Below are 18,908 nucleotides of genomic sequence, written 5' to 3'. Positions count from 1 at the left end.
ATCAAGAATCTTAGCTATGCAGGTCCTCCAAAGGGGGGTCAGTGGAGGTAGTGGGACCCTGCCAAGTGTGGGGAAGTGTTCCATTTCTCCAAAGGTATGGGCTCCCAAGGCTCACCAATCCATTAAGACTTGCCTCTGCCCAGTCTTACCCAGTGATCCCCTGGGAATCACTGGGTGCTGCACAAAAAAGCCAACCTCCTCCTTGGCCCCAGGAGGGAGCTGGCATAAAATAGTTTTTGAAACCTACTGCTCTGCCTGTGAGAATGAGACACCAGGAGGCAGGCACCTCCCAAGCTTCAGGACAAAAGCATTTGGAGCTGCTGGGCAGACACAAGCCGCTGTTGCACCTGGACAGGGCCATAAAACAGTGCCTGACCATCCAGGGACCTACTAGAGCAGCTCTGCTGTGCCCAAGTCCTGCACCTATTCACTGGCTCCTCCCTGGCCTGCTGCTGCTCTATAGCTGTCCACGTGGACCTTAGGAGCCCACCAGGCACAGGGACTAGGTCTTCCTCCAGGGAAGCTTCTCACCAACTACAGACAGCTCAGAGCAGCATCAGGATTCCACTGGGATACTTCTGGGGGTCAAGTCCCTTGCTTGACCTAAAATGTACTCCCTTCCTTTCAAGCTGGTTCCACAATCTGTATGGAACACATTGGAATGAACCTGACCAGCTTAATGAAGAGAGTCAGAAGTGAGAGATCAAATTCAGTTCTATAGGCTGAGTGGTGGTCTGGTCTTTCCTTTATTACCCCTTCCTTCCAATCTCTAAAGCAGGGGAAGCAACAGGTGCTCATGGACAGAGGTGCCTCTGCACCCCCTTTCCACTGTGCTTAGCCTAATACAGAACTACAGTACCAGAACTTGACAAGGAACCCATCTCTTTAGGACAACTTCCTAGATCTTTCTAGACTGAGTCTTAAAATACATGGCCCTGCTCCAGAGCCTATGACTATAGATACACCCCCAGCCTGACCCTGGGCCACTCAGGCTCCTTGGGGCAGACACAACCAATCCTCTGCTCGAGACATTTTATTGCTAAGGACAAGGTGATGCACCAGTTTTCAAAATAATTTGGTTTATAGCGTTCGTAAGTAACAAAAAACAGGGAAGTATTATAAATCTGATTCTTGTATACACAGGGTACAGGTGTGAAGCCCTCCAAGCCTGGGCTCAGGCAAACAAATTCATGAGGAGCAAAAACCTGTTTAACACCCCTTCAGTGTTGCCCTCCAGTCCCGCCCCACCCCCTCCCAAATCTACTCCCTCCCATCCCAGAGCAGGGGCAAACCTGCCCCTGGCTACGTGGCCCCAGTTCATCTTAATCCTCCCAGCCCCTGCATGATTGCAATTTTCTGTTGACAGAATCGCCCACCAGGCTCTGCCTGCTTCCATCATTAAGATACCCCTGCACAGTATTCCCCACTCACACCCTCTAATACCGTGCCACAGGGGCTCGTGCCTAGAGAGATGTGCACACACCCATGTTACCTCTATCTTCTTAAGAGAGGGCAAAGAGGTGGTGTTAACTCCTTAGAATCTCAACACTGCAGCTTTGCCAACCCTCCCTTGAGGCAGTTCAAGGGACAGATGCCACACCCATCTCCAGCCAACCCCAGGGGCCCTTATTCAGCTCAGCTGAGGGCAGAACTTCACATTTTGTTTGCCCTGGACAGGCAAGGAAGGAAGTAAAGGCCAGGGGCTGGCAAAAGCTGGTCCAGACCAAACGCACACACCCACACCCACCCACACACACATATAAATACAAAAAGGGGACGGGGAGGGGGCAAGCACCAGCACCTCTTCCTAGTTGGTGCAGGTGATCTTTAGGAAGCTAAGTCCTAGGCCAGGAACAGGGCAACCAGTCCAGCTAGCATAGTCGACCCCATTCGAGACCATGCAGCCACAGCATTCCAGTGCTCAGCTCCTCAGCTGGGAGCTCAGCGGCTGCTGCCACGAGTCCAAGAACGGCTTGTCCTTTCACTAGGGGAGAATGCAATGAGGGTTGGGTGAGAGGATAATGGGTCGGTTATTTCATTCCTTTGCATTTTACAACTTCATTTTAGAGACTTCAGAGTTCAAAAGGTCTGCTGTGCTGTGGAACCTCCAGAGTGCTCGTGCCTTGGTGGCTGGGAATCTCCTGGCTCCTGGAAGCACCTACTCCATGATGGCCCGGTACAGTGCAGGCTCAATGTAGTCTTCCCGGTATCTTGAGTTGATAACTCGCTGCCGTTTCTTTTCCTGTTTAACCTCCTTCTCTGTAAAAATCTCGTTGAAGCGCATGTCTGAGGCTACTGACTATAGAAGAATAGACAAACCAAATGAGCACTTTGTGGCCAACCACCAGGAGAAAAAAACCAAAGGGACACATCCTTGCCTTGTTCCCTTCCTCCCAGACAGGAACCAAGAGCACACAGAACACACTCACCAGTCTAGACTTGACTCTCTTGGGAAGCTCTTCATCCAGGGTGTACACATCATCTCTCTTAACCACAAGCTGTGAGCCATCCTCAAACTCCACCTACCGAGGAAACAGAGGCCTTTGACTAGCTTTTCTCCCTGGGCCACCCTGCACAGTGGCAATTTCCTGTTGACATAGGAAGAATTCAGAACACTGAAGGACTGAAGCCACATCTGGCAGACTGGACACAGGGCTGTCCCTTGCTCTGAAAGGGTTGTTACTAACTCCCTTAGCTCTCCAAAGAGCAAAGACACACCTCTGGCCCAAGAGGAAACACTGAATTAATCAAGTACCCTCCCAACCTCCTGGCAAAAACCTGTGGCTACCTGGTACATCTGGATGGGGTGCGAGGCCACGAACTTGGCTCCATAGACTTGGCCATCTGTCCATCGCACTTGAACCACTTCCCCTTCAGCAGGAGGACCCAACTGGAGACAGTCCTGACTCTGAGGGAACAATAAGAGAGAGGAGTGAAAGGAAGGTCCACCTGAACACAGTGGTAACCGCCATCTACTGTGAGAAGAATGGACCAGGACAGAGTGACCAGGACGAATTCCTGCTTGTATGGAAACATTCGAGACACTTGCTACGTGCAGCATGATGGAAAATCCTGTGTAACTGAGTTGTGAGTTGAAGCAGCTGCTTTTTCCATGGAATATAAGCTTTACTTGAAAAAAATGACTGAGCAACAAACGATGGTTATTCAGACTTGAGTACTGGCCGACACTGTCTCAAAAATGAATGAAGTGAGCCGGTCATGTCAAGGAAAACAACTGACAGTATCTAGTATTGCCAATGATAAAAATCTAAGCTTTCAAGCACAAATTAGAAATTAAGGAAAGTTATATCAACAATATGAGCTTGAGGCTTCCCAAAACTTAAAGATTTTTCTGAGATGTGTCATACAAATGAATGGGATTTTGATAGTGTGTAAGAAAATTTAACACTGGAAAGGTCTGCAGAGCCCAATGCTCCAATATGGATATTGTTGTAAAACCATGCATAGATAGGCGAAAGACCCATTCTCAGTGCAGACCGCCCAATAGATTTGAATGTAACAGTATGCAGAGTTCACTGACCTGCTTTCACACCCCACACTGTACCTACCTTTTAAGAAACGAGCACTCATTGAGTTTTGGTGTAATATTAAAGAGAAATAACCACAATTATCTGAAAGGATATTAAAACACTCTTCCACTTCCCAAATACATGTGTCTATGACACAGAAGTTTCTTCATATAGTTTAACCAAAACAATACATTGCAACAGACTGAAGATGGGACATTAAAGATACCTGCAAAATTACAGAAAAATGGCATTCTCCCTGCTAATATTTTTCGTTTTAAAAGGTTGTTTTTACCTTCAACAATAAACTTTTTTAAAAAATAAAAGGAAGCTATTTTTTTTTATTAAAAGTGGAATATTTCAAATCAATTTCAGTTTTAATTTCTAACAGAGTAACTGTTGATGGACAAAACCCACAAAAAATACAAGTTCTTTGGGGCCCTCACTAACATTTAGAGGAGAGTCCTGAAATCACTGTTCTGTAAGTTATAGATGACACCACCTACTTCTCAGAGTTGGTATGAGAGGTGACAGAAACACCTGACATAAAGCACTTAGCATACTGCCTGGCACACTGGAGAGCGTAATAAATCATAGCTATTTTATTGCCACAAATACTGTTACTATCATTCTTACTACCTTATAACTAATGAATGTGCTTTTAGCAACTACATTGTTAATGTGGCATAAATGGGGAAAATAACTGATTTTGTTAAAAGAAGTGGCTCGATCCCACTACCTTGATGCTTAGTTTAACACATGAAAAGGCAGGGTAGGGGTGGGGGAAACCTGAACTAAGTCTTGAGTACTGAGCCAGGAAACCTAGGATTGGGTCCAGGCAGGGCTTTGTGTCTCAAGTGTTGATGAGATAAGCAGGTTAGGGGTGTCTCAAAGCAGTTTCTGCTAAGCCCCAAAGCCTTCTGGTGTAAAGAACCAAAAGCCAATGCCATCTATGTACTAATAGGGCATGATAGAAAAAGAGAGCTAGCTGGACAATTCCAAATTCACACAGCTACTAAGCAATGGAGCTGGTACATGCACATGGGCCTGATCCCAAAGCCTGGGCCTTCTCACTGCAGTAGAATGCCTTCAAGGGTAGTTTAGACTGAAACACAAGTATGTTTCAAAGAAATGCAGAAACGCTGATTCCTAAAAGCTTCTAGAGGAGGCACAGTACCCGAGCAGCACACAATTTCATTTGTACAGAAAGACCAGGCTTCTTGTTGTTCTGGGACCAACTGATGAAACCACGGGCCTGACTAGAAAAGGAAGGCCCACAACCAGTCTGCCATCCAGACCTAGGAATACCCCAGTCCCAAACTGCACAAGAAGCTCCTTTCAGAAGTTACCACTATGTCCTCAGGATAGAGATTGTCGCTGAAGGAGCCATCATCAAAGTTGACTTCATAGAAGGTCTCAGTGGTAAGCCTGACCACCTCACACTGGTAGAAGCGCCCGTTCTTGTGCTTGCTAATGACCTTCTGGCCTGCAGTGATGCTCTGCAAGGCGCCCTTGGCACGCTGGAAAAAACAGAGGCTTGGGTTACTCCCACGTTGACTTGACAGGTTTGGCAAATGGGGCCCAAAAAGCAACTGGTTCCTCTTTACCAGGGAAAGACAGCAAAGGAATGGAATAGTAAAAAGGAGTAAGAGATGGGAGTTGAAACAGGTCTTTCCAATTACACACACCCCAGCCAGGACACTGGAAGAAACTAGTATATTTTCTTACATAAATGTTGCTCCTCCCTAGTTCCCAGGCCACAACTGTCCTCATACCATACTGTCTTGCCCCAAACTCCCTGAACACTCTTGTAACTTCCCTACCTGTTGCCAGGAACTGACCAAATAGCACCTACTAACGCACACAACTTAGACACACATCAAAGTAGACATTCGACAGGTGATCTGAGGTCTAGGGCCCCCAGAAAATGCTCCACACAGATCTTAGCACTAGCTCTACCCTCACGGCTAGCACACAAAGACTGAGTTTCCCTGGATGCCCTCAGGTGCATAGGACAAAGGGCTCTCCATTACAAGGGCCTTGCCATCTCTGGGACCCTCACATCACCCTTCTTCTCATTCTGAACTTGCCTTTGATACAGATGGGATCACAGAGCATCTGTGGCCTCGTGTCCAACCACTCCTCCCCACACTGCCCAAGCTCTGCACTCCAGCCATGCTGGCCTCCTTGTTGTTCTCTGAGCACATGTGCCAAAGGTGTTCCCACCTTGGGGTTTTTTGCACTGCATCTCCCCCTATCTGAAATGCTAGTCCCATTATATGCATGCTGCTCCCTCACATCCAAATGTCAACTTATTGACACCGTTCCTCACGATCTCCTTTTCCACTTCCCTTATCCTGCCTTATTTTTACCTATTGCAATTTTCCCCATCTAATATACTATATATTTACTTGTTTCCTGACATGTGGTAGATGAATAAGTAAAGAATGAATTAATGAATACTCAACAGCATCAGCCGTTTCCTCACAGCATCAGCAACTTATGGCCACCCATTTAAGGATGTGAAGTGCAATTGATAATCACAAAATCACTATCCTGTTCCACAACAAAACTTCTGTTTCTCAACCAGAGCCAGGGCCCAACACTATCTCAGGCCATTACTCTTCCAGAGTTTCATTCTTACATCCACTATTTTTTCACCTTCCTAAGCCCCTCACCCACCCTGACCATGTATAGTGCTCAGTAAAATACTTCTATGAAAGAGGAGAATCCAGTCAGCCAACAAGTCCTCTTCCATAATCCCAAATAGCAGAGGGAAAAGGGTTAGATGTGACACCAAAGCTCTGCCTCTATGTTCCCATTTCGGACTTCCCATCTCTTGTAGGCTAACTCGTCTCCCTGCCTCCAATTCTTATTCCTTCAATCCTTGACTCCACCAGAGTGACAAATAAAAGAAGTGTAGCTAAAATCATAATATTGGAGCAGTTCTCCCAATCTACTGGCAGTACAGCAGTCCTGGCCTCCACCCTCCGGAGCTGCTTGCCCTGCAATACCATCCCCACAAAGATGCCAGAACCAGTCTTACATGTTCATTCTTCTGAGACTTGTCTGTTCTGTTTCTGAAGCCTTGAATGCCCTCCGGCTCACAATTCCTACTCTTGTTTAAGACCCCCTTCAAATGCTACCTTCTACTGAAACCCTTCCATAACTCCTCCAGCTAAAATTACATATACTTTCTCTGAGCTTCAACATTTAGAGAAGTTCAAAGTCTCCACTGTATGGTGGTTAATGGTTAACTGCTGGGAGCTTTCCCTGTCTGTTCACAACATTTACAGAGTTTCTGCCATGTCCCTGACACTGTGCTAAGTAACAGGGACACTCAGATTAATAAAATATGGACCCTTGAGTTTACCTTGGAGGAGAGGCAAACAAACAGGTAATCAAAAGGAATCAGCCACAAGCAGTTTGGTGCCACTGGATTAGGAAGTGCCAGGCAGGGAGTAGAGATGGACAGGGCCATGTCTAAATCCCTTACTCATTAGCACTCTCCATAAAGCATAATGCTTGAGGAAATACTTGCTGAGACAATGAACGAACAACCTGCAGAGAAAATGATCCTGGAAACTGTCAGGAGGAGTCTAAAATGGCACCCTCCCTCACCTCCAAATTAGGAATCCTGTGCCGAAAGCAGGTAATGAAGACGACAAAAGGCCAGTCATCTGGCTGCATCATCACTCCTGCAGCCTGGGCGCAGCTCACGTGGAAAGCAGTTGGGCAACGGCCGTGAGAACACTGCACACAGCAGCCGGCAGTTCTTTTCCTTCGCTTCTTACAGAAGACACATTTCTACAGCACAGGAAGTAAGCCAATGATTCCAGGAACTGACAGTACAGTCACCTCTATCATCCTCCCCTCCCCGCCCCAAAGCAGAGCCAGGCCAGCAGGAGTCAACTTCCTTCCCGAACAGGAGGGTACACACCCCCTCTCAGAATCTCGTGTCTGATTACAGGTGTCCTCAGCAAGCACTTTCAACCATGGGGTGAGTATCACAAACCCTGGTCAAAACCAAGGGGTAAAAGCTGGACACTGGTGGAGCAGAGGCTGCCCTCAGAAGGGCTATGAGACTTGTAAACAAGGTAACAATGTAGTCTGCAGGCCCATCTCGTCTTCCTTACCAGCTTGAAGCGTGGCAGGGGAATTTTGCTCACATCCACTGGACTTCTTTCTGCAATGCTGACAAACCTCGCTTCCAGAATTGCCACAGCACATGAGACATGGACCCACCTGCCAAAAAGGTAAAGGCTACCTTAGTCACCTGTGGCTCCAACGCCCTGTGGCCTTCTCATCTCCTGTGGGCCCGCAGATGGTGCTTCCACCCTAACCCATCATGACTGCTGACCTCCACCAGCAAGTTCCTGGGACCCAGTGAGGTAAGAACCAGAGAGTCTGGAAAATGAGTGTGTGGAAACAGGTCCCCACCACACTGCCCTGGGTTAGCAGAGGGCTGCACTTCTTACAACACTAACTCGCTCACAATCTGTTGCAAAAAGAGCAGAGCTAATTGAGTGTGGCGGATTTAGGGAAGTGAGAATAAATTAGAGAGCTCTACCTACACGTCCTTTACTTTAATACCTGGGTGCTTCCTCAAAATATCTCCAACTGTGCCCCCATCTGCCTAACAGCCTTCCCCTGCAGGCCTTTGCTAAAACCCTCCCCTGAGCTGAAACAACCTCTCCCTTCTACTCCCTTCATCCACAGCAGACTCACTCTTTAAGGTCTGGCCCAAGCACCCACTTACTCTGACAGGTAGGTTTAATGGACATTCTTAAAGTATTAAATAAGTTCTGGGCATTACAGGAAACTGTCACGGCCCAAGATAAGAACTACAACAGGGACAGCACTTACAAGCAAGCCAGGTAGAAGCCTACAACAGATGGTGTTGGGGCTACACTGAAGCTGTCTGCAGTATTTACAGGACTATTATACGAGAGTGGGGACAGATTTTTTTTTTTTTGGCGTGGCCCTATAGGGCAGAACAAGAGCCATTTCCACTCCAAGTACAGAAGGACTTTAACAGTGCTATGCTGCAATTGTGAGGAACACCATGACCTCAAGTAATGTCAGCAAGTGCCTTTAAAGGAGTGGGAGCAGGAAGCAGAGGAGTCGTCTATCTGGAACAGCATGAAGGGGGTTCCCATGAGGCAGGAGGCCTGACACAATGTTGGTCCAAGTTCCCACAGGATTCCAGCTGGAAACAGGATACTGACCACTGGTTGCCTACCAAGCTGTGTGTACCACAACCTTGGGAGCCAGCTCTTCCCAGGCAAAAACCTCATTCACCGTACGTTTCTACCGCAGAACAAGTAAGCCAACACCAAGCACAAAGACTCAGCTCAGTGAAAATGAGCTGTCTGCTGTTGAGAAGCCCCGCTCTGGGCTAAGGTCAGATACTTCTGTAGGTCTGATTCAACAGCAAGTTGGCTTGGCCAAGCTCTCCTCAATGGCCCACTCTTCTCAAGGACACATGCCCTCATTCTGAACAGCGGCTCTGAACCAGGGAGAGCCTGCCTTCGGAAAAGCACTCACTAGCCACCCATGGCTGTGGGCACCTCTGCACCCACCCAGCCGTAACAAAGTAACTGCCCTCACTTCCAGCCCACAAAGCCCTTGCTCCATCTTGACAGACAGCATCCTTACACCCTCAAGAGTCCATCTCAGCTCCTGCAAAAGGAGGAAGTTACTTACAGCTCTGCCTCAGAGGGAAAGGTGGACTTGGAAAGGACCAGGACTTCTTGGCTCCCCCTGGCATCCCATTTTAAAATTAGTCTTGGAGATGCTACTCCGCTCCAAACAATGGGCTTCCTCAAACCTCATCAGTCATTCTGATGTGCAGCCACTGCCCTGAGTGCCTCCGCCGGCTGCCTCCGAACTGTACATTCCAAGACGCTGCTCAGGAGACTCACCTGTCGTCATTTGCTCTCTGCAGGGCTCCTCCTCGTAATGAGCATAAACAGCAGTCCTGCCAAGAAGGGAGGGGAGGAAGGTGTTACCACCAAGTCACTAACATCCAACATGCTCTCCTCTAGACTTCCTCTGGGCAGCTGTAGCCTCCACATAAGAAAGCAGCCAAATGCCATGTGGGCTTTGCCCACACAGCCCTTGTAACCAGGACTCCCCTGGAGGAAGACGGGAGGCCACTCTGGGCTAAACTGCACCAAATATTCGCTTGACTTAACATAATCCTCTTCGCTGTTACTGTTAATAACAACAGCTATAAGCAAAGTAACGAATGACACTCTGCTCAAACCAGAGGCACTACAGGGCTCTGACCCCCTCCTATGTGGGTACTGCCAGGTTTGTGGGTGGGGGTGATGAAGAGAAAGCTACAAAATGAGCCATCTGAGCCCCATTCTGGCATTCCAACCCAGTGGCTAAGTTCTTTAAAGGGGGTTAGGGCTCATCCGCAGGAGGACCTGTACTTGGTCCTGATACCACAGAGCAAACACAGCTTCCAGATTCCACATAGGCCCCACCACGGGTGGGCGGCAACCACTCTCACTGTCACGGTGATTTATTCTGACACTGCTGTGTACCAGGCCCCATGCAGACTTCTGGGGATATAAGTCCATAGGAAACAGTCTGGCCCTCAGCGAACTCTAAGTCTCACAGGGAAGAGAGTGACAGTGTGGACGCACTCACCTCCTCCAGGGCATTGGCAGAACAACGAGAACACATCCAGTCTTCAGAAGCCTTTGCAGGGGGGACCCCATAGCAACCTAACGGGGATACCGAGATGATCAAATGAAACCCAGAGGCCAGAGTCAGAATGAAGATTTGCAACTCTTTTCCATGTAGTATGTCCCAAAGCTACAACCAAATCTTCCAGAAACCCCTAAATTCTAGTCAGGGCACCCAGGGTTCAGCCTCAAAAAGTCAGAAACTGTAGATTCACTGGTTCAAACATCTAGTGCATAGTGAGGATAAGCTCCTCCTCGTATCTGAACCAAGAGGACAGCAGAGAGGTGGCTGTGAAGGCATGGACCCCAGAGAGACAGGAAACTCAGACTCAATCACAACAAACTCCCCAAGAACACATAAGCAATCTTTACACTGGGGGACTGGGGAGGTCAGGGGAGGCTGGGGGAGAGGCCAATGGGGGCAAGGACTTCCAATGAAAAGGCCCATGCCCCCAAGACAGGACACGGGGAAAGGTAAGGCACTCACTGGCGTGGACCCGGACACTGCACTTCTTGCAGGAAACGAGAATGCTGGTGCCATCGTCCTCGAGGTAAGGGGTGGAAAGGTTGATGTCTGTGCTGCAGCCAGTGGAAGTGAAGCACATTTCCGGAATCAATGGCTTGGTCCTCTGCTTCTGTGGGGCTAAATCTGGAGTATTTCCACAGTTCTGACTAAGGCCTCCAAACTCAACCTGAAGACAGAGTGCGAGTGCACACCTCAGTGAACATGCCTGTGTTCTAGGCCCTCTGCCTGCTCCGTCAGCAGGAAGCTGGCTCTCTTACCGATATGACTATGGCTGTGGCTCCCCAGTGCACAGCCATTATCCCCTAGCTGCTAATTGAAGTTACCTCTAATGACTCAAATTCAATTTCTCACAGCAGCATCAAACAGTGGCCCCTGGGGGCAACCAAGAAAAGGGAGCGCGATAAGAGGCAACTGGGATTTCAATCTCTTCAAACCAAGTGGTGATAAAGTGCACTGAGATGTTAGCAAGGCTGCTACTGTGGGCTACCCTATGTGCTGCACTGCACTGTGGAACCCACCCAGGGAGCTCACCCACAGCAGCTGCTCCCTATGGGCGAGCACTGATTTCCCCGTGGTACATGTCCGCAGGTCACCTGAGCTGCAGCCCAACCTGCCATTCCCGCCTGGGGACCTTTCAGGAAGAACACTGTGTTTATGTACTTCCTTGTGGCAAACATCCTGACCACAAACATCTGCTGGCTCTGCCGCTGGATGGCACCATCACGCCCACTGCAAGGATGGCACCCAGAAACATGTCAACCCTAAGCCTACGCCACTCATGAAACTCTGAGCCGCACTTGGTAAGTCTGCTGACAGTACAGCCAGGTCTTTCCGCTTTGTTTCAGAGGCAAGGGCACACGTAGTTCTTCCATTTGGCTTCTTTGTCAATGCAAAGTAGTGCGTTCAATCCAAAATGTGTTGTCTGAGGTTCCATTCTTTGGCAGGCATGAACCTCAGCCCTGCCAGGCTCACTGGCAGCCATGCCACTTTTAACCACCATCGAAAGACTGGTTATTTACATGCCACCCTGGGCAGGTCCCAGCTGAGACTGAGCTGTTCACCTGGCACATGCTGAGGTGGGTGCCTTCCTGGCCTAAAAGACACACAATGGTGAAGCCATCAAATGCTCCGGGAGTACAGCTAAGCTCAGCCTTGGCACCTTCCCAGCCCCTCTCTCCCAGAAGGCCTTTGCTCCTACCCGTCCCAAGTTCCCTCTGACTACTGAGGCAGTGGGACAGGGAGGAAGAGAGCACTGGGGATGTGGCTCCTCATCTGAAATTCAGACTGTGGTAAAGACACACTCCATCCTCTAGGCTGACCGGCCAGGACTACAAACCACTGGAAGGAATGTCACTGACTAGAATGGTAACAAAAGCACAGATTCCTCTGCAAACAGTACGAGGCACAGGGACCCCCCCCCAAGCCCCGTCATCAGCTCTTCTCCAAAGCATTCTCCAGTGAAAACTCACATTGCTGGGCTTTCTGCCTCAGAAGCCTGACCAGGAAGATGGGGCAGAAAATACCAGAAAAGCGTGCCTTTCCCAAGACGACCAGCGACAAGCTATGTACCCACATTTAAACCTGGCTTCCCTCTGACTGCTGGTTCTGGCCATCAGAGCGGATGGGGTGGGCTCACCTGATTGTAAGTCTGAAAGATCATACAGACAGAGCAGTGAGGGGCCTGCTGGGCCATGGTCTCATTGAATTCCTTTTCAGCCTCAAAGTTCGGGGGTCGGTTCTGCCATAGTTGGCTCAGGGGCTTGGCCCAGGCCTCCGTCTCCTCAGCCTCCTCCTCAGGGGCCAGCTGTTCAGATGTCTCTAGAGAAGAAATCAGAGTGTGAGTCAGTACAGCCATGGTTCTGCCTGGAGAGTGGGTGAGCTCAGCCAGGACTCTTGGTCCCAGATTTAGACTAAACCCAAGATCCTATGGGTGATAAAGGCAAAGGGCAGAAGTAATTTTCAATAAACTCTGTCAATACTTGGATGATTTGCGGGGAGTCCTGCCTGTAGCCCTTACTCTGGTCAGACGATTCATGGTCTCTGCTCTCCTGGCCCCTAACAGCTGCCAGCACTCAACCCCTCTTCCCAAGGGCAGCAGAGTGGAACACCGCCTAGAAACCAAGTTACTTGCTGCCTCCAATATGTCAGCATGTTGAGTCCTTACCTTTCAAGTTTCCTCATTTAGTTGCACTGAAGGGAAACAAGGGAAATGGCAAGGCTTAAAAATTTCTGCATCATTGCCTCTCGTCAGAACTTCCCGGCTCCCTCTGGAAAGGTCAGTGGGATCTCTGCTTGTTCTGGACAGGGCTCGCCAACCGTCCTGGCTCTGCCTCAAAGGCAGGCAGAGCATGTCTAAGATAAAGCCTTGTTCGGGCATTACGCAGGATGTAATGCCCGAGTCTAGACCAGGGGCTGGCACATGGACCAGATCCAGCCCACTAAGGGAGCTAAGAACTGTCTTTGCATTTTCAAAGGGTTGGGGGGGGAAGGGGGGAATATGTGATAGAGACATAAGGCCCACAAAGTCTGAAATATTTACTCTCTGGTCCTTCAAAGACCCCTGGTCTAGATAAGTCTGTATCTCTTCATTACCCTAGACAGGAGAGCACATACTTCATCGGGCCTCAGCACTGCCTGCAAAAGGAAATCCCTTCTGGGCACATCTCCCAAAAGAAAGGGACATACTGCTGAATGGAAAACAAAAAACTGCTCACAAAACTAGGTGCACACTTTCCAGCTGCCCCAAATCAGCGAGAAGATGGGCACAGCCCACTAGCTCCCAGTAGAAACAGGTCAAGAAGGGAAGCTCCATAACTCTATCCTTATGGTAAACGAGGTCAAAGATGGGCAGCAGCAGCAACAAATACCAAAATAAACTGATGCCCAGAGTGTTTCTCCAGGTGTTCCCCCAAATGAGGGAAGGATGAGAAACTGTAATTGGGATGTCCCTCTGTGGCAAGTGTTCAAAGAAAGGCCCCAGAATGGAGCACCAGACAGGAGCCCGGTTCTGTGCCAGCCCCACATGAGGCACCTTATCAGACCACTACACCTCTCCATGTGTGGGCACCAGCAATCCCCAGCTACAACCGTTCCAAGGATCTTCTCAGTTCTTCCAAGCAGAAATGCTTTCCAAGAGGCCCTGGAGATCCATGCAGAGCAGCCCAAGAACACTCTGGTATATATATGCTTGCACCAGGTGTCCATCTACTTGTTCCCTTCTGGCAGTTCCAGCTCAAGGCTCAGTGCAGATGAATAGTTATCTAGTCCACCTTTATAGTCATGTTTAATTTAAAGGGATCTGGCAGCTACCATGAGTGTGACCTCAGGGAAGGGAAGGTACATACCATAGCATAGTGAGGCCAATGCAGACAATTAAAATCAACCCCTATGAGCCCTATCCTCGAGCCCAGCCAGTAACCATGGCGCCAACCTAAAGCAGATGTTTTCCGCATCCTGGCCAAAATAAGAGTGACCAGGATAGGACCAAAAAAACAGAAACAGACAGCTTCACAATCACAAGAGAAAAATTAACGCACTGACATTTGTTTTGTTTACAAAACCATTAAGTGGCCAAAAATCATTCCATTTGTGAATACTGAACAATGAGGGAGATGTGAACTGTTATGTGAAAATTGCAGGAGTCAAAAGTTTACATTTACATATATAAAAGTTTACATTTACATATACAAAAGTTTACATTTACATATATAAACTTCACTGAGCTGTACAGTTAACATGTATGCATTTCACTAAATATGTTCTGCCTCAATTGAAAATATTTTAAGTGGGGAAGGGCACACTATGCTAAAAGAAGCTAAAAAAAAGAACTTCCAAACGTGTGACCTTAGTTTGGTTTGTGCTGGTTTAAAGGGGAAAAACTATAAGACACATTTTTGGGATAAGCAGGGAAAAATGAAGATGGACTGAGGACTGGAGGGTATTATGAAATTACTGCTTATTTTCCCAGGTGTGATAACAGTAGTGTTTATATAGGAAATAATACTTAGGAGATCCCTCTCTGTATTTAAGTGAAGTGGCTTGATGACTACAACTTACTTGCCAATGATATGGCAAATATGTATGTAGTATGCATACAAACAATGCAAATGGAGTGAGCAATTAAGGCAAAATGGTAACAGCTGTTGAATACAGGAGGCGAGCACAGTGCTTTTATCTTTCAACTTTTCCACATTTGAAAATTTTAATCATAAAAAGTTGGAGGGCTGTATATTATGATCTCAATTACATTATTATAAAAACACATACATGGGCATAATATCTGACCAGAAAAGTCAGCAAAATGTTCACAGTGATCACCGTTACAGGGTAATTTTGTTGTCCTCTTTATAACTTTTCTGCTTTTCTACAACCTACATTGCTTTAGAACACTGCGGGGTTAATTATGAAGCTAGGCTGTTGCTACCCAGAGAACCTGAAGCCCCCATCGGGGTGAGAGGAAGACCAGAGGACTTCCTGAGACTCCAGCTCAAGGTCTAGCCTATTTCTGACTATAGGATCTCAAGACACTTTCCCCACCCAACTTATCATGACCCTTCTACCAAGGAAAGCAGTCAAGAAAGGTCATGTGGGGTCTGAGGAGAAGGCTGGTGAGGCTCCGGACCTTCCCACCCAGCTGATGGCACCAGGAAGGACAGGACAGAGTAGGAGAGGGCCTGGCATCAGTCAAGAATGACAGGGAACCTGTTCACTGATAGAGGCTCATCAGCACTGATTTTACTGGATCTCTGGGCTCCAGGCAGCACAGGAGACCACACTGCGCTGATGACAATCACTCCCTGAGCTCTAGTGATATACATCCGGGTTCTACTCCCCTTCTGTCTCCCTCACAGGTTCCTCTTCCTCCCTCCCCTGTCCTCTTAACCCCAGCCTCTGCTTACTGCCCTCTGCACCTCTCCCTGATTTGCCTCAGTTACTCTAAGAAATGTATCAAGGACCATACAACCCCAAGTCTACATCCTGCAGACACTGAACAGAGGTTTCTAAAACCCAGCCACAGCCAGAAACCAGGGAGGCACTCAACTCATGCCTCTCCTTCCCTTCCACCCTCACAGGTCCACATCCAACTGCCAAATCCATCTGACTTTATCTCCCCAGCATCTTTGCTACATCCCCTCCCCCCACCCCCACACCTCCATCATCCCATTCAGACCCTCAAATCTCATGGAGACCACGACAAAAGCCTATCTGCTCCTCTCAGAGCCATTGTCAAGATACAATCACTTGGAGCAATCTTTCTCATGTAAATTTGACCATGTCACTCTTTCTGCTTAACACGCTTCAAAGGCTTAATATAAGGTATCAAATGAAATCCTGCTGTCTTTATGGACTATCTGGAGGAAGAGCCCAGTCACAGGCCCACCCTCAGCCCTCAGCTTGGCCTCCCGGTGACCTGTCAGGCCAAGTCCTAATGCGGTGAGCTGCCTCCCTACTGGTAAAGAGAGAAGACAACGCTTACCATCATCACTGATGCAATCCTGCAACACAAGTGGGTGGTGGCGGGGGAGCTTGCTCAAGGGCTGACGCCGACCCTTGGACTTCTTATTCTCCTCCAGGGAAAACATGTATTCATCCGCAACCTGTGCAAACCACAAGAAGAAATCAAAATGAGCTTGCCTCCACCTGAGGACACAGCAAAAGTTAGTCTTACGATGAAAACCAAGAAAAAGAGCCGGAACAGAGAAACACACAAAAAATAGAAAACCAAACACAGAAAACATTTGTTTTAGAAAAACAAAATGACAGTATCTTGACGCAAGCTAGTCTGAACTAGGATTATGTCAACATTTTAGAGCAACACTGTGCCTAGTAAGCGGGGGGAAAATGTATCACAAATAAACCTACTCCGGTTCTAAAGGAGCCTTGCCCCCACCCCTGTGCTCACTGTCATAAAACTGCATCTGAGAGCCCCTGAGAAACCCAGGTCCCCTCTCCTTGGACTGGAAAGCCAGCAGCACCTGTTACAAAGTGACAGGCAGCTGGGTCATCTAGGTTTGAAAGGCTAGTGGACATTTAAAAGGGTGAGAAGTAGCTGATTCACTAAAGGTAAAATAGGCCAACTTCTCCTTATGCACTGTCGAGACCTCAGCTCTAGCTGACACCATTCATTCCTCTTCTGCAGGGGAGAACATCAGCCAGGACAGAGAGCACATCTAAAATTCTGGCCTAGCTGCAAAGGGAAAGGTTGATGTAACGCTGCATTTACATTAATCTCAAAGTAATTGTAATAAGGTTTAAGATGTATAGGATTGAGTCAGTAATACCACAGAAAAGTTTCTTTCTAACCCACATATTTATAAAACTTTGTTATATTGACATTAGGAGACATGGGGTTCAGCAAAACCTATTAAGCAAGGAAATGAGGCCTGCAAGAGGGCTACTTTGCAACTGTGACAAATACCAATGTCTTCGAGTGGAGCGAGATGGGGCAGCACTGCAGTGCCACCATGCAGTACCTGGGCCTGTAGGTGCCTGGTGCAATGTCACAGAACCCCAGAACTTAAGAACCACACTTGGAATGTCAGGAAAAAACAAACTCTCAGCAGGCCACATCCAAATATAACAGAGCCTACTCTTCCAAACATAAATTTAACCAATAAGTTTCAGTGTCCATTAGACAAATATTTACTGAGACAACTGAGTGCAAAGGCCTGCCCAGGAAAGGAGAAAGGTGTGGAGAAATGATCTAATAAGATGTGATCTCTGCATACTGGAGTGACGCTGACTCAATGAGCAGGAACATACTGGAAGAGTGAGGACATTAGGGACCTCTTACTACTGATGTCCATGAGACTCAGGAGATCACAGACTTCTAATCAGTTCTGAACCACACAGATTAGTGCCAGTGTCTCCAAATGTACATCAAAAAGGCCCTCAAGAGCCTCCATCAGAGTCAATGGGCAGGGCCCTAGGCCCTGCCTCCATTCCAACCAGAACAGCCCCACTTTAGATTTACATTTTTTTAAATGATGAAGATTTCACTTAAACAAAGGGTTCTTTGGCTAAAACAAACTGGAAAACCCATACTCACCAAATTTGATAGCGCTATCATAAAAATAAAAAATTTCAGGACACGCACCCCAACCTACATATACTTACTAATGAATTACAGATACTAAGATACTTATACACATTTTAAAACAAAAACAGACTTATAAAAGCATTTTTTAAGTTCCATTATTTTATTCCTGCATCCTAATAACCTTGCATTCCCCACTCTGAACACCACCTAGACAGCAGGCCTAAGCCTGGGAAGTGGCAGAGACTGGGAAGTAAAAGAAGGAAGATAAAGGAACCAGAAGTGGTGGGGATTTCTGGCCTGAGTCACCATGGGAAAGCGGGAGTAGTAATAAGGTGAAACATGCTGCACGTGGTTCACAAGGCCCATATTTGTGGGTCCTTCATTTGGCCCAGAGGCTTAATAAGAAATTTAAACAAGGATTCCGGAGGTTTAGACAAGAGGTCAGAGTAAGAGCTATGGACCTGGGAATCCTCAGCATCAGGTTCAGAACTAAAATCATGGGAGTGACTAAGGTTATCTATGGAAGATAAGTTGACTGGAGCCCACGCCCTCCAGGACAGGAGGAAGAAGGGAGAGAAGGAGGAGAATTGGAAGCAGATAGGTGAGAAGAAGAAAAGCAAGCAAGGAGGGGAGGGCTGCCAGAAGGGACAATCAGAGGGGACAAAGAATACAGAACTGCTGAGCAGAAAGTGGCCAATGGACTGGGCAAGGGGGGAGGGGTCAGCATTTTTTTTGAGATAAATTCCAGCAGGCAGAGGTAAGGAGCTAAGGAGGAAATACATCATAGAAGCTATTTTCAAAAAGAGCAAGGGAAGGAATGAGATTATAGCTTGAGAAGGAAATTTCCTCCAACTACACTTTAGGATAGGGGCTATGTATGGTTTGCTAAGAGGAAAGAAGCTTGTGAAAGGAGAGATATTAGGATAGGTGGTAAATAGAATGGTCCCCCCAAAATGGCCAGTCCTAATCCCTGTGAATATGTTAGCATGACAAAAGGATTGTTAAAGTTGCTAATTAGAGGGCCCGGAAAGTGAGATAATCCTGGATTATCCGGGTGGGCCCAACAGAATCAAACCTTGCTTAACAATGAAGTCAGTGTCTGTGATGTGATATGAGAA

General features: G+C 47.7%; 1 protein-coding gene across 1 annotated transcript; it reads right to left on the bottom strand.

Moving 5' to 3' along the window:
- Positions 1 to 727: 727 nt before the first annotated feature.
- KDM4A (lysine demethylase 4A) lies at positions 728 to 17,217 on the bottom strand (the record flags this gene model as incomplete). The annotated part of the gene is made up of 12 exons (XM_081144363.1): positions 728 to 2,299; positions 2,430 to 2,522; positions 2,789 to 2,908; positions 4,877 to 5,047; positions 7,149 to 7,334; positions 7,664 to 7,772; positions 9,452 to 9,507; positions 10,188 to 10,264; positions 10,713 to 10,917; positions 12,388 to 12,569; positions 16,228 to 16,348; positions 17,170 to 17,217. The coding sequence occupies 12 exons, from the start codon at positions 17,215 to 17,217 to the stop codon at positions 2,159 to 2,161; spliced, it is 1,509 nt and encodes a 502-aa protein (XP_081000489.1). The 3' UTR covers positions 728 to 2,158.
- Positions 17,218 to 18,908: the final 1,691 nt, after the last annotated feature.

The sequence above is a fragment of the Miniopterus schreibersii genome (genome assembly GCF_964146895.1).
Source record: "Miniopterus schreibersii genome assembly, chromosome: 8".
Classification (NCBI taxonomy): Eukaryota; Metazoa; Chordata; class Mammalia; order Chiroptera; family Miniopteridae; genus Miniopterus; species Miniopterus schreibersii.
This window is presented reverse-complemented; position numbering and strand designations above follow the sequence as displayed.